At 44.0% G+C, this 22,722-nt stretch overlaps 1 protein-coding gene across 7 annotated transcripts in view; it reads left to right on the top strand.

Moving 5' to 3' along the window:
* Sec23b (SEC23 homolog B, COPII component) overlaps positions 1-22,722 on the top strand; it is a 32,906-nt gene that overhangs the window by 1,493 nt on the left and 8,691 nt on the right. Inside the window, exons 3-17 of one of the 7 annotated variants that reach the window (XM_087189035.1) lie at positions 43-97; positions 1,335-1,558; positions 3,045-3,102; positions 6,026-6,082; positions 7,304-7,390; positions 9,372-9,608; positions 9,714-9,799; positions 11,436-11,580; positions 12,101-12,259; positions 12,389-12,504; positions 16,565-16,688; positions 16,988-17,068; positions 19,293-19,382; positions 20,374-20,480; positions 22,374-22,527. In XM_087189035.1, the coding sequence (XP_087045161.1) occupies positions 1,335-1,558; positions 3,045-3,102; positions 6,026-6,082; positions 7,304-7,390; positions 9,372-9,608; positions 9,714-9,799; positions 11,436-11,580; positions 12,101-12,259; positions 12,389-12,504; positions 16,565-16,688; positions 16,988-17,068; positions 19,293-19,382; positions 20,374-20,480; positions 22,374-22,527 (1,725 nt within the window). In that variant the 5' untranslated portion in view covers positions 43-97. Of the gene's footprint in view, positions 1-42; positions 98-1,323; positions 1,559-3,044; positions 3,103-6,025; positions 6,083-7,303; positions 7,391-9,371; positions 9,609-9,713; positions 9,800-11,435; positions 11,581-12,100; positions 12,260-12,388; positions 12,505-16,564; positions 16,689-16,987; positions 17,069-19,292; positions 19,383-20,373; positions 20,481-22,373; positions 22,528-22,722 lie in introns of all 7 variants that reach the window. The other 6 variants (XM_087189036.1, XM_087189034.1, XM_087189033.1 and 3 more) reach the window with 6 other exon arrangements.

The raw sequence follows: 22,722 nt of genomic DNA, 5'->3' as shown, positions 1-22,722 counted from the left end.
TTTTCTAATCATGTAATATTATTGCCTTAATCCACTTCTCAGAATAACATGGAGACAATTGTTATCCAGCACTGCATGAAGTGGACATGATGACCATGTTAGTATCACAGATTTTCATTTTATTAGTACATGTTTGTGCCACATCATGAACACATTCGTCGTAGGAAGTTGGTACATGTATGGGATACATCTTATTTCTTTTTATTTACGTCCTGTTCTTTTCAGCCCCTTCATCTCTTAGTTCCCTTCCCATTTGCAAAAGATGTATCTCCTTATTTCCTATTATCTTGTATTTTGCTCTTTGATTTATTTATGTTTTGGGTTTCTCACGTTAGCAAAACCATATGATTTTAAAGCTTGTGTGTCTGATATATTTCACTTAACATTATGCTCTCAAGGTGCATGCATTTTCCTACAAATAACTCAAGTTTAACTTTTTCATGGCAGAGTAGTACTGTTTTCATTTTCTTTATTTTTTAAGTACCACATTTTCTTTATTCATGGTTGATGGACATATAGGCCACTTCAATTATCATGAATTTTAAAATTTGCCTTGTTTTCTGCTTTTCTTGAGGGGTTTGTTCCCTTGAATCCCAATAGCTTGGGTGTGTGTAACCTTAGGTTTTAGGACATGTGTAAGAAGTATGAGAATACAGTGAAATTGGGAATCATTTGGGTTTGAAAGCTTGGTCTGAGAACTATTTTATTGACCAGAGCCTTTCAAGACATGAGCACAAGCAACCATGGTGAGGAAAGAGATCCAGGTGAGACTTGGGATAATAAACTGTCCTCTGTCATTTTGATCAGAACTGGTTACCATAATGAACTGGACATTCGGATCAATACATAGTTCTTTTCTCCACAGTTAAAATGGAGAAGGGACAGGACACAAAAAAACATGATTACTTGGAACATAATGTTTAATATAGTATTTACCTTAGTTGAGTAAGGAAGGAATGGTATCAGAGAGGAAGATAGTTAGATGTTGAAACAGGGTTTGAGACTCCCCTTGAGACTCCCCTTGAAGTTGCCTTGACTGAGATGATGTGTGATCCGTGAGGTTTAAAGTAGTATTAAACTGCAAGCCATTAGAGATGGTCACATCATTGTAAAACTCCCACTTCTTTATTTTCTTGAGTGCTAGAGACAAGTACTAAAAGATAAGTGTGAACTAAGTGACTTTTGGGGTCAGCAGAAAGATAGATACTATTATCCTACAATGACAGGTCTTTCCCATGTTGGTATGTAAGAAACACTATAAGACCATCTTCTTTTTCGAGGTTTAGATGAGATTTTCAGGTAAAAGTAAAACTTTAACTTTAGTTCTCTTTTAGATGATGGCAACATATCTGGAGTTCATTCAGCAGAATGAAGAACGTGATGGGGTGCGCTTCAGTTGGAATTTGTGGCCATCCAGCCGTCTGGAGGCCACGCGAATGGTGGTCCCGCTGGCCTGTCTTCTTACTCCTTTGAAGGATCGTCCAGACCTGCCTCCTGTACAGTATGAACCTGTGTTTTGCAGCAGGCCCACCTGCAAAGCTGTCCTCAATCCACTTTGGTATGAATTCTTTTAAAAATATTAAAATGGTGAATACAGTAAGTTACCATCTTTATGCAAGTCATTCAATTTGTGCAAGTTGTCAAATTTGAGATAGATAGTAGTTGATGATGAGATTCTTAGGGGATGTGTGTTCATAGAAATCTCCCTGGCCTGACATTCCAGGTAAAATTAGAATCTTACAGGAATGAGGGGCAGACGTAGAGGGTGAAGATTTGAAAGTCACTGTTTTGGTGATTATTTCTTTGGTTTTGGCTTAACTATAGACTTTATGAGGTGTCTTCTAAAGTATTTTCCAAGAACATTCAAAAAGTTTAGGCTATATTTTCACACTTAACCTGGTGTGATGCTGTGTGGACAGAAGTAGTAGGGAGAAAAAATTTTAACTTAGTAATTTTTTGATATCTGAGATAGTGACCTGTAATATTTTACATACATATGGGTGTTATTGAAAGCCTTTATTTTTATTTTATTTTATTTTTTTTGAAAGCCTTTATTTTTAAAAGTAATTTATTTTTTGAGATGAGAGTCTCACTGTGCTGCCTAGCCTCATCTTGAACTTGTAGGCTCCTGTCTCAGCCTCCTAAGAATTTGGGTCTACAGGAGTGTAACACCGTCAGCTGAAATAATTTTGAAACAGGTGGAGGGTATCAAAGTAAGAGAACATTTTTACATTATTCCCTTTCTTTTATTTAACGTGTCAGTATTAAAACTATTGCTCTGCTTTTAAAATGATAACCACTGCTTAATAATTTTCTGAAAGTAGAAAGGAGCATTAGAATCTTCTATTATTAAAATGTAGAGTTTCTTGTCTTTCTTTTTTTTTCTGTTTTTTTTTTTTTTTTGGCACCAGGGATCTAACTCAGGACTTCGTGCTTGCGAGGCAGGCGGTGGAACCATTGAACTAAATCCCCGGCCCTCTTCTTGGTTTTTTGAGCTGGGTCTCACTATGTAGTTCAGGTTGGTCTTAAACTCACAGCCTCCTTGTGCCTCAGCCTCTCAAGTGTTGGGATTACAGGCATGTGCAACCATGTCAGGCTTGAGATGTATAGTTTAGGGGCTGGGAATTCAGTGGTGCTGTGGCTGCCACACAAGCATGAGGTCCAGAGTTTGATCTCTGGTACCAGAAAAAAAAAGACATTAATACTTGCACATACCTGAACAACAAACATGTTAAAAAATTTAAGAAGACAAGGTTAAGATAACAGGCAAGTCAGTAACCTAAAATGTATGTAAGCCAAGGCATTTAAAAATTAGGGGATTAGAAAAGAGAAAAAAAGACTTACTCATTCTTCATTGCAGCCTTTGATGGAAACTATTGGTGTACTTAATCAGCTAGAATTCTATTTGCAGTGAAATTTTGCAAGCTTTTATCTTATGCACATATATACAAGCACATGTCTGTGATTTATTGAGCTTCAAACTTACATTTGAATGCTTTAAAAATAAAAACAGTACCTCCTGATGGTATTTTTCTTTCTCACAGTCAGGTTGATTATCAAGCAAAACTTTGGGCTTGTAATTTCTGTTTCCAAAGAAACCAGGTATGTGAATTATTTTTTAAAATAGGTTATATGTTTTATTTTAGCTGTACTGTGAAAAAATGATGTGAATGTGAATTTCTGCCCACTCCTGGGCAGCAGTTTCTGCCAACTCAGAGTGATGGCTTTGTTAAGCACAGTATTGCACGCTGAACACTTGGGCCTTTTCTGTTGCATGATTTCATTGTTTGAGTCCTGGTCATTTGTTATGGATGGCTATGGAATTGTCTTCTTGAACATTTTCTGTAGGAAGTAGAGAAAATAGGTCAGTTGTTCGTATTTGAGTTGACTGTGGTATTTTCTAATTGAATGATGGATGTCAGTTTTCATTTCTGATCTTTCTAACTAGGATCCAAGTATAAGTATCAATGTGGAGCCCGTTTTGATTTGGAGAATTTAAAAATTCAAAGAACCTCACGTGACAAAGTGACTTCTCTCTCTCTCTGTTTTTTTGTTGTTTTTTTTTGGTGCTGGGGCTCCAACCTGGACCCTTATTTATACTAAGCACATGCCCTACCATTAAGTGATACCCCAGGTCATAGCTTCACTTTATAACTGTGTCCATGATGGGAATGTTCTAAAACTGGATTGTGGTGATTACTGTACAATTCATTTACTCATTGAATTGTACACTTAAAATGGGTGAATTTTATGGTCTATAAATTATTTCCTAAGTACAGTTGTTAGAGGAAATTAATCACACCAACATGTACACCGTTCTAACAGCTCTTAAGCTATCAATAGGATGTATTTATTCATTCGTCTGATCAGAATTATAATCATTCTCAGATACAGCACGTAAAGACAGTGATGAACAGTATGTAGTTGATGACTGACTATAGGTTCAGACTAGAAGATTTTATTCAGGGTTTATCTCCATAAGGGGCTGGGCAGGTAGCTTAGTGGTAAAGCACATGCTGAGCATGCATGAGGACCTAAGTTTAAGTCTCAGCACTGGGGAAAAAATTTTCTCTGTCAGAGATTCAGAAGTGTATATAACTGAGCATACTGGCACATGTCTGCAATCCCAGCACTCTAGGAGGCTGAGACAGGCAGATCAAAAGTTTTAGCTCAGCCTGGGTGACTCAGACTTAGTGAGACTCTGTCTCAAAATTTTATTTTATTTTATTTTTTTTGGTACTGGGGATTGAACTTGCAACCTTGCGCTTGCGAGGCAGGCGGTAGAACCACTGAGCTAAATCCCTGGCCCTCTGTCTCAAAATTTTAAAGCACCTATCCAGGTGTGGTGGTACATACTTATAATCCCAACACTTGGGAGGCTGAGGCAGGAGGATCCCTGAGTTTGAGGCCAGCCTGGGTTACATAGTGAGACCTTGTCTCAAAGACAAAACAAGGAAGCTGCAATGTGCCATGGATTGGAGGAGCAGGCAGTGGCGGGGAAACCATTCTTTCATACTTTGTTTCAGGTCTTTGTGGAGTGTCTGGTGTGTGTCTGAGGCACTACACTCTGCTTTGGGAAGCGAGGAAGAATTAAGAAGGGTCCTTGCCTGGAGAGGGAGAAGGGGGGTAGTAATTGAATGTGACTGCATGCCAGGTATCTAGGGCAGGTCTTTTCTATATGCCAGTACATTCTGGCTTCGTAAGTACTTGTGGAGGGACTGTTGTCAAAAAATAAAACTCCATGAGGCTATGACATGAAGGAACTTGCCAGAACAGTTTAAAATCACTATACAGTAGACCCTTGACTTACAAACTCAACTCATTCTTGAGGTCTGGTGTTAACTCATGTGGGTCGATTGAAGGCTTAGGCTCCTCTACACAGCCTTCAAAGTCTCTCTCCTGTATACAGGCAGATCTCAGTGTCCTTAGAGAGACATTGGCCCAGGATTTCTCAGTTAACCCCAGCACAGGAAAGGATGTTGTATTGGTCCTTCCAGAACTCTTTTTTGTTTGTTTGTTTGTTTATTTTTGGTACTGGGGATTGAACTCGGGTCCTTGCTCTTGCACAGCAGGCAGCGAAACCACTGAGCTAAATCCCCGGCCCCCTTCCATAACTCTTGAAAGGTTAAATCCATCTATCTGAAAGCACAAGTGGCCAGCATTTGGGTTGTAACTCAAGACTTTGGTTGTAAATTAAAACTAAAATTCTGGTAGTAACCCAAGATATTTGTATGTCATGCCAGTTGTAACTTGAGGGTCCACTGTAATTCAGTATAGTAACAGGAAAGATACAGAGAGGGAAAGATCCACCAACCATTGTCTCTTCCTTAGTAGTTGGAAATGGGAGGTACCTAATCTTTTACTTTGAAGAGATGCTCTAGCATTTAACAGAATCCAACAACCATTTCTGATTTTTTTTTTTTTTACGGGGATCAAACTTGGAATCTTGTGCTTGCGAGGCAGGCAGTAGAACCACTGAGCTAAATCCCTGGCCCCCATTTCTGATTTTTAAAAACTTCCAACAGCCAGGCACAGTGGTGCATGCCCATAATCCTTTCTGAGTTGGAAGCCATCCGGGGCAATTTAGCAACACCCTATCTCAAAAACTAAAAGGGGCTAAGGATGTAGCCCAGCTCTAGAGCACTGGCCTAACATGCAGGAGGCCCTAGGTTCAATCTTCAGTTCCACAGATAAATTAAATTAAAAATAAAAAACAGCCAGGCGTGGTTGCACACGCTGATAATCCTAGCATTTGGGAGGCCGAGGCAGGAGGATCACCATGAGTTCAAGGCCAGCCTGGGCTACATAGTGATTTCAAGGCCAGCCTGAACTTCATAGTGAAACCCTGACTCAGAAACAAAACAACCTTTCCCAAAAGATAAAAAAATGTTTGCACTTTACTACATTCAGAATTGATGTCTGTGTTTAATATCATTTATAAAATTCTAAGGCAGGCTTGCATGCTGGTTAAGAGCTTTATTCAGACTGCTTGGGTTTGATTTTCAGATTTATTTTTTATTTCCAGTGTAAGTTTGGGCAAGTCACTGTTTTGTACATCAATTTCCTCATCTTGAAAATTAAGGTAATGGTATTGTGTGTCCTTGCTGGGCCTGGTGTGAGAATTAAACTGAGTTCAGAATGTAAATGCCTCAGTGGAGTGGTGCACACGTTCTGTGTAAGTGCTTGGTGCTATGTTGTTCCTTCACCTTCACCTGCCCTTTCCCAGGAGCGGCCCAGAGGTCTGTGTGTCACAGGCAGACCTGAGCTTTTGTAGCCCTCCCAGCTGAGCCCTGAGAAATTGAACCCCTCAGTGAGTGGAGAGCAAGCAGATGAGAGGTGACCCCAGGAGAAATGAGGGCGCTCCTGCCCACTCTCCCACCCTCTCTGTAGCGGACACTGGGTGGATGAGCAGCCCTTGCCAAGCGGCTGGGAGTGGCCATGGGACCAACTTTTCCTGTGTGTCTCTCATGCCTTCTTGCTGCACAGATGAAGCCCTACTCTCTGGGAGAAGCCACTGGGCAGTTGTGGCTGGCACAAGGTAGCGCTGTTTTGCTGGCCCTGCTGAAACCCCTCCTGGGGTCCTGACTGCTCCCTCCTGGCCCTGTCCCCCTATAGCTGTCATCTCCTGGCAGGACTTGTGTTTGGTCACTCTGAGCTCATTGGCCTACAGTGAGCCCCTGCTAAACTTGGGGAGAAACACCTAAACTTTTTTTGCGGGGGGGACTGGGGATCAAACTCAGGACCTTGGGATTGTGAGGCAGGCGGCGGAACCACTGAGCTAAATCCCCAGCCCCTAAACTTTTGTCTTTAATAGAAATCTAAGGAGTATTAGAATTAAAATAAGCCCACAACTATGATTTTGAAATGTTTCTACAGAGTTTTTTTTCTAAAAAAGAAAATGTCTATGCCATTATGTTAAGTGCAACTTAACATAGAGTGTCAACTTAAGTAGACAAGTCTAGAGGGAAATATCCCAAGATGTTCATAGTAGCTGCCTCTGAGAGGATTTTTTTCCTTCTGGTTTTCTTTTCCTGAACTTTCCAGTTTTTCTGCATAATCATAACTAATTTATTGATAATGACTAAAATAATAAATCTAACTAAAGGCTTTCATCTTCTATATAGACTGTTGGTGAGACAGGTAAATTTCAGCCTTTAATTTGCAAGACAGTGCTTAAATAGATTCTAATAGTGTGTGTTCACAATTAACAAGTGGTCATAACCATTTTTATCAGTGGAAATGACAAGTGTCACATAAACACCTTTCACCCTGCACAGAACATTGTTCTCCATTCTCTTCACAGTTCCCCCCATCGTATGCAGGCATATCTGAGGTGAACCAGCCTGCCGAGCTCATGCCCCAGTTCTCTACAATTGAGTACGTGGTACAGGTAACTTCTCCATCTTGTGTTTGCCGAACAGTGTTAAAAATTGATTTTCTCTTGAAATCCTTTGAAGACTGTGTCCCTTACCTGTCTGGGGGACTGAAAGCTGTGAGGGCAGCAGATCTTACACATGAGGTTATGGAGTGTAAACTTCTGGTACTGTTTTCAGGTTTTGACGGAAGGCTGTAAAAAGGCGGAACTGACTAAACTCTAAATGTGTCCTCTGCAGCCATGTTGTGTTTGTCTTAGTTGATCAAACTCCATCTTCTTGTTTACTTCATTTTAAAAACTTAGATTTGACCAGGGATTTAGCTCAGTGGTTTTGCCTCCTGTGCAAGCACAAGGACCGGAGTTTGATCCCTGGTACCAAAAAAAAAACCAGATTCATCCTGGACCTCTGCCTTTCACGCTCCAAATCTAATCTAGTAGTTTTTCCCATTGTCTTACTATTTAAAATTTACTTGGAGGGCTGGGGATTTAGCTCAGTGGTTTTGCTGCCTGCTGTGCAAGCGCAAGGACCTGAGTTCGATCCCTGGTACCAAAACAACAACAACAACAAAATTTACTTGGAATCCACCCACCTTTCTCTCTCCACTCCTGCCACCCTGGGCCAGGCAGAACCCTCGCTATTACTTTAGCAGTCTACTAACTGCTCTCCTTAGTTTGAACATTATTGTTTGTATTTTATTATTTTACTTTATTTTTTACATTGCTGAGGATTGAACCCAGGGCCTCATGCATGCTAGGTAAGCACTCTACCACTGAGCCACCTGCTCAGCCCTGCCATTTGTGTTTTATTCTTAAACTTAACTCCTTAAAAATATATGTAGCCTGGCTTGGTGGTACTGCCTGTAATCCCAGCACTCGGGAGTTGGAGGCCAGCCTGGAATATGTAGTGAGTTCAAGCCTAGCCTGAACTACATAGCAAGACCCTGTCTCAAAAAATAAAAAAGCAAGGGGCCGGTGATTTAGTTCAGTGGTTTTGCCGCCTGCTGGGCAAGCGCAAGGACCCGAGTTCGATCTCTGGTACCAAAAAAAATTAAATAAATAAAATAAAATAAAAAAATAAAAAATAAAAAAACAAAAACAAAAAAGCAACCAAAAAACATGTGCCTTTAGTTTTTTAAAATGGCACGCAAGTATTAATACTGCTTGTGTCTGCAAAATGAAGGGGAACAGATAATTTAACTTTTCTTTCTGTGCCTCATGTGTTTTTGCTTATCTACATTTTCTGTATTTTCCTCCTAAAATGAAATGGATTTGTTACATAATAAAAAATTAAAATATTAAAAGAAATATTAAAATATTTCTCTGTTCAGAAACCTCTAGTGGTGGCAATGGCTCCCCTTTTCACCCGGAGTGAAAGCCAGTCTCTTCCTGGTGCTGTGTGTGACCACTCCAACCTCAGTTTTCACTGATGCCCTTGCGCAGCCCCATGGGTGCCTCGACTCTTCAAGCGGCCTGGGTGTTAGCTTTCTCCTCAAGCTGAGCCTCTTTCTCTGCATCTGTACTGCTCCATCCCTCTCCTCCTCCAGACAGTGACTCTTGCTGAGGCTGCTATGACCTCTCTTTACTACATGAACCTGCCCCCTCTGCATTCATGGCAGTCACTGTCCTCAAAAACTCCCTAGCCTGAGAAACTTGCTTCTTGAGACAGTCAGGGATCTGTGTTCTTGCTGTTTACTGAAGTGTTCCAGGACCTGTACTGGGGATTGAATTTAGGACCTTGCAGTTGGGTGACACTGAGCTAAATCCCTGGCCCAATAAATTGTTGGATACAAGTCCTTTTTTTTTGGATGCAAGTTGTTTTGATGCTTAATGTGTTTTAGTGGAATCTGAGCCCAATGAGATAAGCAGAGATTTGTGTAGATATCCTTGCCAGTAAGTGTAGATGAAGATGGCTGTTTTGTATCTGATTTGCTTTAAAAATAGCCAGTTTTGCATAGTATTTGTATACTGATCATCCTGCTTTCTCCTTTGCCTGAAGCGAGGTCCTCGGTCCCCTCTGATCTTCCTCTATGTGGTGGACACGTGCCTGGAGGAAGATGACCTTCAGGCCCTCAAAGAGTCCCTGCAGATGTCCCTGAGTCTCCTTCCTCTGGAGGCCCTGGTGGGCCTCATCACTTTTGGGAGGATGGTGCAGGTTCATGAGCTGAGCTGTGAAGGAATCTCCAAAAGTTATGTCTTCCGCGGGACCAAGGATTTAACCGCAAAGCAAATACAGGTTTGTGCCTTGTTCCTACAGAAGCAGGAGCAAGGCTATATCTTAACAATGTAACCAGTCCTTAACTTTTACTTTTCCAGGAAATGAGGTCCTTTTGTTTTTTAGGATATGCTGGGCCTGTCCAAGCCAGCCATGCCCATGCAGCAAACAAGGCCTGCACAGCCTCAGGAGCACCCTTTTGTTTCCAGCAGGTGAGAGATGGGAGCTGCTGTTACACATACTGTAGTGGGTGTGGGGATAGCCCAAGGAGGCAGGAAGAGCAGTTTTAGGCCTAGTCAGTATTTGATGTTTTATCGGAACATTTTTGGGACTTGTACTCAAACATTTCCCTCTTCATGGACACATGGGTGGTTTTTGGTTTTGGTTTTTTCTTGGTTTAATTTTTTTTTTTCTTTTTTGTACCGGGAATCGAACTTGGATCCTTGTGCTTGCGAGGCAGATGGTGGAACCACTGAGCTAAATCCCCAGCCCTAAATTTCTTTTTTTTGTGTGTGCAGTACTGAGGATCAAACTCAGGGCCTTGCAAGTGCAGTGCCACTGAGCTAAATTCCTGGCCCTGTGTTTGTTTATTTTGCAGTATTGGGATTGAACCCAGGTCCTTCACATTGAGCTGCATCCCCAGCTCTTTTTAAATTTTTTATTTTAGGGCTGGGGATTTAGCTCAGTGGTTCTGCCGCCTGCCTCGCAAGCACAAGGGCCCAAGTTCAATCCCTGCACCAAAAAAAAAAAAAATTTTTTTTAATTTTAGGACAGTCTTGCTGAGTGGCTGTGTTGCCCAGGCTGGACTCAAACTTGTAATCCTCCTGTCTCAGCCTCTGGGAGTGCTAGATTATAGGTATATGCTACCATGTTGAGCTTGCCATTGTCTTTTTTTTTTTTTTTGAGACAATCTTGGTCTGCAGTTCAGATAGGCCTTAAACTCACTACGTAGCCTGGGCCTTGAACTCGAAGCAATCCTGCTTCAGCCTCCTGAGTGCTGGGATTATAGGCATGCACCACCACAAGCTCGATTGTCTTTTTTTTTTTTTTTTTGGTATTGGGGATCGAACTTGGGTCCTTGTGCTTGCGGGGCAGGCGGTGGAACCACTGGGCTAAATCCCCGGCCCTCCATTGTCTTTTTTGATCCTTACATAAAACTGGAACTGACAGTTTCTCATTTTGGTGATAAAACAAATTTATAAACATGTACTCACTTCCCTCAGCCCATTGAGTACCTCATTCTCCTCTGAGCTGAGTTAACATTTGGCAGACTTGATAGCTTGCCTCACCTGACATGCTGGGGCTGTCCTCTTACTCTGCCAGTATTATTTGTAAAGCTCAGAGGAAGCAGAAACTAAACCTTTAGCATGATGCCCATTGTCCACAGAAGTGGACCTTCTAAGGACTGAATTCCCCATTAGGCATGGCCTTAGGATTGCTTTGCTACTTAAAATTTAATTAAACTGACTTGTCCATTTTCAAATTGATTTTTTTTTCCCACACTACATGTATAAATTGCCAAATGTTAGGTTAAATTATATTCCTTGGCCAGGTGTGATGATGCATGCCTGTCATCCTACCACTCAGGCTGCCAAGGCAGGAAGACTTGAGTTCATGGTCAGCCTGGGCTCCAAAGTACAATGCATGGTGAGACCCTTTCCATCAGTCAATTAATAAATTAATAAATTTTCTCAAAATTGCCCTGAATTGTTTTGTGTCTATAGTTGGAGGTATGTTTTTTCTACGCTGAATAATTATTTTGTAGAGCAGTTACTATGTGTCAGCAAGAGTAACAGATCAGAGTACTTTATTAACCCACCATTGATGTGTCTACCCCAAACTGTACAGGTTTCTGCAGCCCATTCACAAGATTGACATGACCCTCACAGATCTCCTCGGGGAGCTGCAGAGGGACCCATGGCCGGTCACTCAGGGAAAGAGGCCTCTGCGGTCCACTGGGGTTGCGTTGTCCATTGCCGTTGGCCTGCTGGAGGTAATCCAGGATTTATGGGTGGCCGTGCATGCTGTGCCAGCTTGCTCCTAGAAACTGCATTTATTGGCTTTGTTTGAAAATTTTTCGTGACCTAAGCCATCCCACTGTGCTATGTATCAGGAAGCGCTTTAGTCATTATCCACAGTGAAGGGATCCCTCAAATGCTTTAAAAATGTCAGAAGTTTTCATGGACAAATAAGTGAATTAGAGCAATGGCATGTGCTCACAGTAAATTAATAAAGTGTATAAAGCCTTCAGATTGGGAGAGAGTAAATGCTACTTTCTGCACACTTGCCTGCAGATTCTCATGCAGAGATACCTCATGCTTGATTGCTTGCCCTGGCCTGGGGTATAATATCTCCCATGTTAACAGCTGAAGAGGCCTGGGTGCAACATCCAGCGCACATACCAAGAACAGCTTTAAACAATTCATCTTTGGAGTATTTCTCCAGAGAAAGAAGAAACTGCCCTTGGACATGGGGCTGTTCACATCTAATAATGCTGCTGTTTTCTATTTCAGGGTACTTTTCCAAACACGGGAGCCAGGATCATGCTGTTCACTGGAGGGCCCCCCACGCAGGGGCCTGGCCTGGTGGTGGGAGATGAATTAAAGGTTCCCATTCGTTCCTGGCATGATATTGAGAAAGATAATGCACGGTTCATGAAAAAGGCAACAAAGGTAGGTTTAGGTCTGGGCTTTGCTTGACTTAGCTCAGGGTAAGGTGTGGGCTACTAGAGTGACAGCTGCTGTGCTGTGGTGTAATGATGCCCTTGGCTGAGACCATCCTCTTCTTCCTCCTCTTCACAGCACTATGAGATGCTCGCTAATAGAGCTGCTACAAATGGTCACTGCATTGATATTTATGCTTGTGCCCTTGATCAAACTGGACTTTTGGAGATGAAGTGTTGTACAAATCTTACTGGGTAAGTTAGGAATGGGCATCTGGGCAAAGATTTTTTATTTGCAGTCCTGGGGGTTGAACCCAAGGCTTCATGTATCTAGGTGAGCACATTACTGCTGAGCTGTACCCCGAGCCCAAAAAAGTGTTATATTAAGAAAGGAGAACAAGTACTGGAGCTGTAGGAATGGGTTAGCTTTCAGATGGCTCAGTGGCTGGGGAGAGTGGGTCCCATGGAGGAAGAAGCTGTGATGAGCAGGAGGCCTCAAGGGTTCACTACAAACAGGTTGTATCACAGTAACTTCATTTCTTCCTTAGAGTCATTAGACCTAAATGGAGACCAGGCTAAGCAATCAAGCATGAGGTATCTGGCCTTCAGCAGGCATTTCTTTTGGAGAAGGGACAATAATAGGTTGTGAATGCTGAAACAATTAGGAAAAACTTGACCTGGCCAAGCCACCGTACTTTATAACTAATACTGAGCACATGGTCAGCACCTGACTCAGAGACTCATATTGTACTTGCAGGTCAGAATGCAGAGCAGGACTCTTACCATGTGTGGTGCTTGCACCAGCACCTGGGACGTGACCAGGAATATACTTCTTGGGCCTTATCCAGACCTAGAGTCAGATGCTCTGGGGACCCAGCTTTCCGGAGATTGCGATGCACAGGAAAATAGAAGTAATGCCAATGCCAAGCACTGGTCTGAAGCTGGCTACATAGTAGAGTCACCTGAGGAGTTTTATTTGAGTAGGGTCTCACTGTGTAGTTCAGGCTGGCCTTGAACTCACTGTGTAGCTCAGGCTGGCCTGGAACCCACATGATCCTCCTGCCTCAGCCTCCAATGTGCCAGGATGATAGGTGTGTGTCACGGTGCCTGGCACCTGAAGAACTTTAAAAAGCTGTTCTTGTTTTGAGTCTTGCACCACCTCCCCGCCCCATACTGTCATTTAGATAGTGTCTGGCTTGGCCTGGACATCAACATTTTTAAAAGTTTCTCTAGGGACTCTAACATAGGGTAGAGTTTGGCCACCACACACATCAGCCTCACCTGCAGCTCATTAGAAATTCAGCCTCCTGGTCCACACTGTACCTGCGCTGGAACATCCTGGGTGCCTTCTGTGTCATGGGCACTGTGGTGTCGACCATAGGTCTCCAGCATTAGAGAAGTGAGACAAGGGAAGGAGCCATCCCCTGTGTCCCGCTGAAGAGCCCAGCACCCAGAGGAGCAGTCACGAGCAGTGTCCAGGGCTTGGGCCTGTCCTGACCTTGCCTCCATCCTTTCTCCCAAAGAGCCAACTGAGCACATGACTGGTGGACACACTCTGTTACCTTCTGGAGTGTCCATCATGGAGCAGAAGCACCCAGCAGCTCCTAAGCTCAAGAGAGCCCCCAATGGAAAAGGGAAGGCCCTGGATCTAGTTCTGAAACCATGTTACCACTTAGTCACCCAGTGACCCAAGACCACACCTTTCCAAGCCTCAGATGATGCATCTCGGCTCACCTGGTGGGTGTTGGAAAGGTGATGAAACCACACATGAAAAGACCCCAAATCCATGTGAGCCCCAGTGAGGAAACCATCATGAAGTGTTTGGAGCTAAAGAAAAAAAATGCAGTTGTTGCTCCTCTCCAAAAGAAGTACAGCCTCCTGAGCCTATTCGACCTCCTAAACCATAGCATGCATTTGCTGAAGATCCCAGGTGACTGGCACACATGAAGCAGATGGAGAAATGCTGGCATAGAGATGTGACTGGGCCTGAGGGTTTACATTTTAGCCAGCTTCTGGTCCTCACTGAGGAGGGGAAGAGGTGGAACCCAGGCACTAGGAGCTGTCCTGGAGAGCAGCAGATAAGTTAGGTGATGGGACTAGGGCCCCCGGCTGGAAGTGCATGAGGGAACTTTATTCAGTAAGATGATGAGCTCTTGCGAGGGGCCTCCGGGAGTTCCTGACTTGAAGCACTCAGAGAAGCTCTACTGCATTGGTAAAGTCAAAGATTCAGTTTTGAGGCAGTGGACTAACTTGAGAGGCTTTCCCCGCTGATTTAGCTATTCTCCCGTACCAAAGAGGCAAAGAGGTAACTGGTTGATATGCAGGAACACTCAGCTCAAACTCAGTTTGTCCTCCTTCTGTAACCCTCAAATGTGCAGGGATTTTTTTTCTTTTGTCCTACCAGCAAGTGAGCAGTCAGTTCTTCAGTGGACACCTAGCTGGGCATCTCTAATTTAATTCTGACTCCACCTACCTGGAGATAGTACCAGACCCTACAGATGGAGGGTCAGTCACCAAGACCTCCCCCCAACCTTAGATGCCAGTTGGAAGCCTCATGTTTCACAGCTTTGCTGTAAACCAGGTTCCAACAGCTCCTCCTGGGCTTCAATTAATTTGCTCAGGCAGCTCACAGAACTCACAGAAGCACGCACTTGCGCTTAGCAGTTCATTGTGAAGGATATTACAAAGAATACTGATGAGGATGCGTAAGGGAGGGTGAGGGAAGGTACGCAGCTTCTCCACACTGATGAGGATGCGTAAGGCAGGGTGAGGGAAGGTACGCAGCTTCTACGCACTCCTGCACCTCACCCTTCAGGCCCTCCATACAGTCAGCTACCCACAAGCTCTAACCCTTATCCTTTGGGGTTTTTAGTTGAGATTTTACTGGCTAGGCATGACTGAAGCATGGACAACCAAAAATGTAACTGGACAGAAGTGTGTGAACTAAGGCTAAGACACACAGCGAGCCCTGTCTGCCTGTGATTCTTGGCTTCTGTACCATTCATTCCTCTTGAATGTGCGGCATGCTCCCTTCTGAACCTGTCAGGCAAGGTAGGTCAGAGAATTTCTCCACGGCTAGTGCCAGGACGGAAGAGAGAGGAAGAGTACAGTTTCCATGACCCACTGGAGAAATTGTAGTTTCTGTGACCTGCCTTGGGCAGGATGTGAGAGCCAGGAACCGTGGACAAAAACCAAGATACACGTGTATATTGTGGCACAAATTTGAATTGGCAGGCTTATTGATGAAAGGATACTTTTTCTGTTTTTAACTTTTTTTTTGGAAATAATTACACTCACAGAAATTGTGACTGTTGGGGCCGGGGATTTAGCTCAGTGGTTCTGGTGCCTGCCTCGTAAGTGCAAGGTCCCGAGTTCCATCCCTGGTACCAAAAAAACCCCACCAAAAAACATAAAGAAATTGTGAATGTGATGGGAGTACACAAAGGCCCTCCAGTACTCTTCATGTAGCTTCTCCAACTGGTAGCCTCTTACATGAAATAGTGGTCTGTCAGTACCAGAAACTGACGTGGCACAGTACAGTTAACTGTACTGCAGACTTTATTTGGATTCCCTTAGGTTTTATGTGCAGCCATTTTCCCCTATTTGTTATGTGAGTATATGTAATTCTGTGAGATTTTGTCATCTCTGTAGAGTTGCATAATCAGTACAGTAATCAAAATATAGAACTGTTCTTAAAGATTCTTTGTGTAATGTTTTAGAAATAGTTCTTTCCTAAATACAAATTGAACTTGCCATTTTCCACTGGAGTCAGTAGCACCTTTATGTACATGGCATGTTAGCTTTCTGTCGCTGTGACAAAGTGCTTGACGTGAATCAGCTTAAAGGAGGAAAGATTTATTTTGGCTCCCTTTCAGAGGTTTTAGTCATGGTTGGCTGGCTCCATTGCTTTTAGGTCTACACCAAGGCAGAAACTCCTAGCAGAAAGGGCCGGTGGAGTCAAGCTGCTCACCTCATGGCCATAAGGAAGTAGAGACAGAACGCTGGAGAGGAAGGGCCCAGGGACCTGATGTACCCCTCAAAGGCTCCCCCCAGTGACCCATGACTCCATCCCAGCCTCGCCTCCTGGCAGCCCATCCAGCTGAGCTCAGGAATGGGTTAATCACTGATGAGCAAGATGCCTGGGACCTTGTCTGCCCTCTGAACATTGCTGTACTAGAGGGCTGGCTCTCAAGGCAAGGACCTTGGGGAACACTTCACATTTGAACTATAACACTTGGCTTTTCCTGTTTCTTTAGATTATTGATGACTTCCATACATTTTGCTGCCCACTTTCATTGTCTTTCTTCTCACCCAGAGGCCACATGGTGATGGGAGATTCTTTCAACACCTCCCTCTTCAAGCAGACCTTCCAAAGAATTTTTAGCAAAGATTTTAATGGAGATTTCCGAATGGCTTTTGGTGCTACTTTGGAAGTAAAGGTACGATAGACTTAAAGTGTTGGTGGCATTGGAGAATTGTCATGAGTTCAGTGTTCAGACCACTGGTGACCTCAGCCTGCTGGACACAGGCATGAAAAAGCTGTTCAAGGGTCCTGACAAAATGGCCTAAGGGTTGCTGGTTTCCTGCAGGCACCACTCCACTGGCTTTAATCCAGTCAGGGTTGGAGGGGGGACTGGGTATTAGGAGCAGCACTGTGGCCCAAGAACAGGTAGCCACTGCCCTGGTCACCCTCCCCTCAGCTGTCTCTAACCTTGTGCTCTGCTGTGATTTCTTTCAGACCTCTCGGGAGCTGAAGGTTTCAGGAGCCATTGGTCCATGTGTGTCTCTGAACATGAAGGGACCCTGTGTGTCAGAAAATGTAAGGAAAACCCCATCACCCTGTCCTGGCCTGCAGTGATGCCTTTAGGGTGTCATGGCGTGACAGTCTGTGGTGAGGAAGGAGCACTGAGCTGTCCATCCCTCTGTCTGAAAGATCAGAGGAGGGACTGAGGCCAAGCGAGCTTGTGTGTGGCTGAGGGGCAGAGCTGGCCTGGAGCAGCTCGATCCCAGGCCTCAACCCCACCACCCACATGGGAGTGCTGTGCCCAGGAGCCTTGGGGCTCCCTGTTGCACAAGGCCAGCAGCCAGCAGAACCCTTCAGGAGTGGACCACGGGCTCTGTGCTCGTAGGTGCCAGACAGCAGAGACCGCCGTGGGTTGGATGGGCAGTGGCTGATACACATGCCAACATCTGTGTTCTCTAGTAATAGATTGTGTGACCACAGTTCAGCTGTCATGTGGGAAGAGTGGCTCTGCTGATGGCCGGAGTCCTCTGATCAGCTGCCAGGAGGCCCATCCTTGACCATTTGGGCCCATGCAGCCTCTCCAGGGGGATCTTAGGCTGGGTGACACAAGCATGTCCTTTATCAGTGGTCTTCAGTGGGAGGGCGGACTATAGAGCTGGCTAAGGATTCAGGGCACAGGTCTCCCACTCAGTAGCTGTGTGGCCTGGGCAGAGCGTGTTTATCTGGGAAATGGGGATCACGTCAGTATCTGCCTCACAGCATTGTTTGGAGGAGGAAACGAGGTTGTTCAGATGATGCAGTTGGCGTAGGGCCCAGCACACCATCTGAGGCCTATCTGATTGTCCTTTTCAGGGGTGAATCTAGGATGATGATTTCTCATTCTGTTTTTGTAGTTCTTCCAGCAAGGCATTTAGAGGGTAAATGCTAAAGAAAATAATTTGTGTATTATAGAGAAAATGTTCCAGGGTATAGGAGGATTTGGGTCACCCTGCCTGGTGCCTAATGAAGGCTTGGTAAGATGAGGGAGGGAGGGATGCAAGCTCCTTGACTTCCTGGCATGTTCGTGGGTGTGGCCTGTCACCTTGCAGCAATTGGAAATGCATGCTTCTTGTGGAAAAGGCCTGAAAAAGGGAAGGTGAACAAAAAAAAAAAGGGAAGGTGAGCACCCATGAGTCCATCTACCTTGAGGTCCGGCTTAGGATGCACTGGCAGAGGAGAGTGCCCTCCCCGCTGTGGGATTTCAAAGAAACTCCCCACCTTGTGACTTGGCCACTGTCCTGAGATTGCTGCTCCTGCTGCCAGGTGCATACAGCCCTGAAATGGCTCTGTGGAGACACCAGACAGTGCCCATTGTGCTTAGCTGACCAAGCAGCAGGGTGTGTTCAGAGTGACACAGGTGACTCTCCTAATACAGAAGCACTTTTTTGTTTTGTTTTGTTTTTGGCAGTACTGAAGATTGAACCCACGGCCTTCATACTGAACTACATCATAAGCTTTTTTAAATTTTCATTTTGAGACAGGGACTCTTTAAGTTGCTAAGTTGCCCAGGCTGGTCTCAAATTTATAATCCTCCTGCCTCAGCCTCCCATAAAGTTGGGTTTACAGGCGTGTACCACTGCACCTGGCTGCATGTTACTTTCTAAGCACAGCGTTCTACAGCTTGATGAGATGTAGTGTGTATACTCAGCTTCTCTGTGATGATGGAATGGCTGTTGCAGTCCAGTAATTTCAGTGAGGATTAAAGGTGTTTTCTAGTGACTCTGGAATTCACATTTCATTGAGTCTCATATTTCTCACTGGGAGCTGTTTAATCAATAAAAAGCAGCCTTCATGCTGCTACAATCTCTTGAGTTCTCTCACTGAGAATTTATATATACCTTTTGCATAAAAGCATGGAGTTAGAAACTAATACTTCATATCTAATGTTCTTCAGCTCTTGTTTCTTGTTTTAATAATGATGATAAAAGACGTACATAAAACTTTCAGTCCAAGAAGATAATTCTGTTTCCTACTGTAAGTTTTTGCCCAATCTTGATTTGATTTTGTTGACTTGAGTGTGTATAATATATCTGATATTATGAAGCTTGTTCTGAGTGTCCATATAAAAAGCTTAATTTTAAAGTACTGTTAATGTACTTCTACTCTATAATTGTGCTTTTCTCGGTAAAAAGATTTCACTGAAATTGACATTTTCACATCAAAGATGTTCAGAGTGGCCTGCCCTACTCCTCAGTACCTTTCACCAGCAGTTAAGCACAGGGTCAGTGTTTTGAGTTTTGATTCCTCTCCCCACTCCCAGGAGCTTGGTGTAGGAGGCACGAGTCAGTGGAAGATCTGTGGCCTAGATCCCACGTCTACACTTGGCATCTACTTCGAAGTCGTCAATCAGGTGGGTTGGATTTCTTCTCATGTCTTTATGTCATGGAGTTCTGTTTTCTGATTTATTATAAACCAGAGTTCTCACTTTTTTTTTTCCTTACAAACACATTCTGCTTTAGTATTGTACCAGTCCTGATGCTGGTCTGGCATGATCTTCTTTTAACCCTTCAGGATTTAGGCAGAGTCAGACAGCAAATTACTTCTGTTGCCTTATTGTTGAACTGATCAGGGCATGAGAGAGTCATGGGTTTTACCAGCCATCGCAGTGTTAGGCTTTCCCTGCTATTTCATTATGAAAAATTGTAAGCATATGAATAATAGAATTATGCACTGAATACCCATATATCCACCAACTCAATTTTGTAATCAACATTTTAGGGTAGTACTTTGTTATTTATCTGTTGATTACTCTTAGTTTTTATGCATTTCAAAGTGATTTATGATCACAGGTGTATTTCATCTGCATTTCAACGTGCATGGTGTTCCTTGGAGCTTGGTCTGGTTTGGTTTTTCCCCTCAGTGCTGGTGATGAACCCAGGGCCTTGTGTATGCTAAAAGCATAAACACACACTCTACCTGAGCTACACCCCCAGCACCAGGAGTTCAGTAATAAATGTGATTCTTTCTTTCTTTCCCTCCCTTTCCTTCCTTTCCTTTCCTTCCTTTCCTTCCTTCCTTCCTTCCTTCCTTCCTTCCTCCCTTCCTCCCTTCCTCCCTTCCTCCCTCCCTCCCTCCCTCCCTCCCTCCCTCCCTCCCTTCCTCCCTCTCTTCTCCTCTCCTTTCCTCTCCTCCCCTCCCCTCCCCTCCTCTCCCTCTTTCCTTTCTTTCTTTCGCAGAAGTTAAATACAGTGAACTGTGCACTTCCTAAGTGTACCATTCAAAATGCAGCAAGAACCTCACCATCCTCGCTGTTCGTTGTTTTAGGAGACCCCAGTGGGCTCTGTGGCTGTGTTTAAGTCATGTCTATGACTATAACAGGTGTGTGGCCTCTCGCCCTGCAGCACAATGCCCCAGTCCCCCAAGGAAGCAGAGGTGCCATCCAGTTTGTCACACAATATCAGCATTCCAGCACACTGAAACGCATCCGTGTGACCACCATTGCCCGAAAGTGAGTCACCTGCTTCTTTTCTGTTGAGCCCCTTACTGGTGGTTTTCCTGTGAAGAGATGTTTTAACATCTGTCTGTTGGTCTTTCTCATTCCTTCAAATAGTGCTCCACAGTCCTCCCTGGCTCAGTAGCTTAGAAGAAAGGAGGCAACACTCTTGGCTAACCCAGTTGGGCCTACAGGCGCTTGCCTAGAAGAATTCACTTCCAGTAGGAATATAGTTCATTGCAAGTTGCTTTTCATAGCCTGCTGTGGTGGTACATTCCTGTAATCCCACCCCTCTGTAGGGACTGAGACAGAGGATTACAAATTCAAGGCCAGCCTGGGCAGCTTAACGGGGCTGTCACAAAATAAAAAGAACTGAGGATGTATCTCAGTGAGAAGGTTAGGTTCAATTCCAGGTACCCCTCCAAAAGGTTATTTTTCATTATTTTAAATTATATAAGCAACTGAAATACATCCTCCTTGTTAAAGATTCAGGTAGAATGTAACTGCAGGTGGTCTTCCATATCTGAGAGTTCTATGTCCAAGGGTTCAGCCAACCTTCAATGGAAAACATTTGGAAAAAAAATACAGTGTCTATATAAACATGTACAGATCTTTTTCTTCTTGTTCCTTAAATAAAACAGCATAACCACTATTCACATAGTACTTACACTGCATTAGTTAATACTGGTAATTTAGAGACAATTTGAAGTATGTGGGAGTGTGTTTATAGATTCTTGCAAATGCTGTCCTGTTTTCTGTAAGGGAGTTGAGCACCCATGCATTATGTATCCCAGGGGGAGTGGACCCAATCTCTGTGGACACAGTACAGAGAAGACTGTTTCTCCCCAGAGTGAAGACTGTTTCTCCCCAGAGTAAAGGCTGTTAATTGGTTCAGCCTCACAATCTCATTTCTATGAAGCTCTATACTGTAGGTATTTATTATATACAGATGCAACAGCTTGTCACATTTTATGTGTATATTATCTGTATTTGTATCAGTGTTTACCTGCAACTTGCAAGCCTGTATCTTGTTTATTTTGGTGCTCATGTGGTGTTGGATAGTTTGGATGGCACATATACGAGCACATTTCAAGCCTTGCCTTCCAGCATTGCTGTGTTCACGTATCTAGGTTGTTGCATACATGGTAGTCTCTTTCCAGCCACTTCATAAAAGTGAGACTTAAGTACTACAAAACTGCTCTCCTGAGAACCTCATTTGCGCTCATCCCATAGTGTGAAGCAAGTGCCCTGTGGCTTCATTAACGAAGGATATTTCAGTCTTCACCATGCCAATACAGAGCATTATCTCCCTTTGGTTATGTTTTCCTTTGGTCAGTGAGTTGACTCTTCCTCTTTACTGGCCATATGGATTTCTTTTATGATAGTGTTCACACAGTTTTGTAAAGCCTATTCCTTTTTCTTGTTCCTTGATATGCATAGGCTCTTTATATATTCTGGATATCATTGCTGTGTATATTACACATACCTGTTCCTGGTCTGACTGCTGTCCCTTAGGTTTGTTCATACTATTTTGTTCATCTGGAAGACATGGGAATGTGTGCTAATTGCTTTTTTCCACAGAGAAGGAAGGTCATTTTGGGAGTTTGTAAACATTCAGAGTTTTGTAAGATAGCAGTGAGAAAGGAACATTAGATAGAGACTGCATCTTTGCATGTCCACCATATCTCGTGCACGTGGTGGGAGCTCCTCTGTCATTGCTCCTTTGAGTTCCCAGGTGTCAGAGATCATGTGAGGGTGACTGAGCGGCTGTCAGGCCCCTGTCATCCCTTACCTGTTACATGAATGCAGTCAGATCTATGTCATCATCCGCGGAGGACCAGGATCTGTGCATGTCTGGGTCTCTGATGGCTCCTAAATGGCGCACAGCACTAACTATGGAATTGTCAGTTGGGCAGATGTGCAGAGCCAGCTCCAGCTCATAGAGGCTGCGTTTGACCAGGAGGCTGCAGCGGTCCTGATGGCGAGGCTTGGAGTGTTCCGGGCAGAGTCGGAGGAGGGCCCTGACGTGCTCCGATGGCTGGACCGGCAGCTCATCCGACTGGTAAATTGGGGTTGATAGCACTGGGTTCGGCCTTGTTCGCTGCTTTACCTTGTAGAAAAGAAAATTGTTACTTAAACCAATTATACATCCTGCCAGCAAAAATTTATGCCAAAGTGGATGGGGGCTGGGGATTTAGCTCAGTGGTTCCACGGCCTGCCTCGCAAGCACAAGGACCTGAGTTCAATCCCCAGTACC

The sequence above is a fragment of the Heterocephalus glaber genome, unplaced genomic scaffold (genome assembly GCF_053883595.1).
Source record: "Heterocephalus glaber isolate CG9 unplaced genomic scaffold, H.glaber_assembly_v1.0 deba00001532, whole genome shotgun sequence".
Classification (NCBI taxonomy): domain Eukaryota; kingdom Metazoa; phylum Chordata; class Mammalia; order Rodentia; family Bathyergidae; genus Heterocephalus; species Heterocephalus glaber.
The sequence above is the reverse complement of the archived record's forward strand: the minus strand, read 5'-3'. Positions and strand labels throughout refer to the sequence as shown.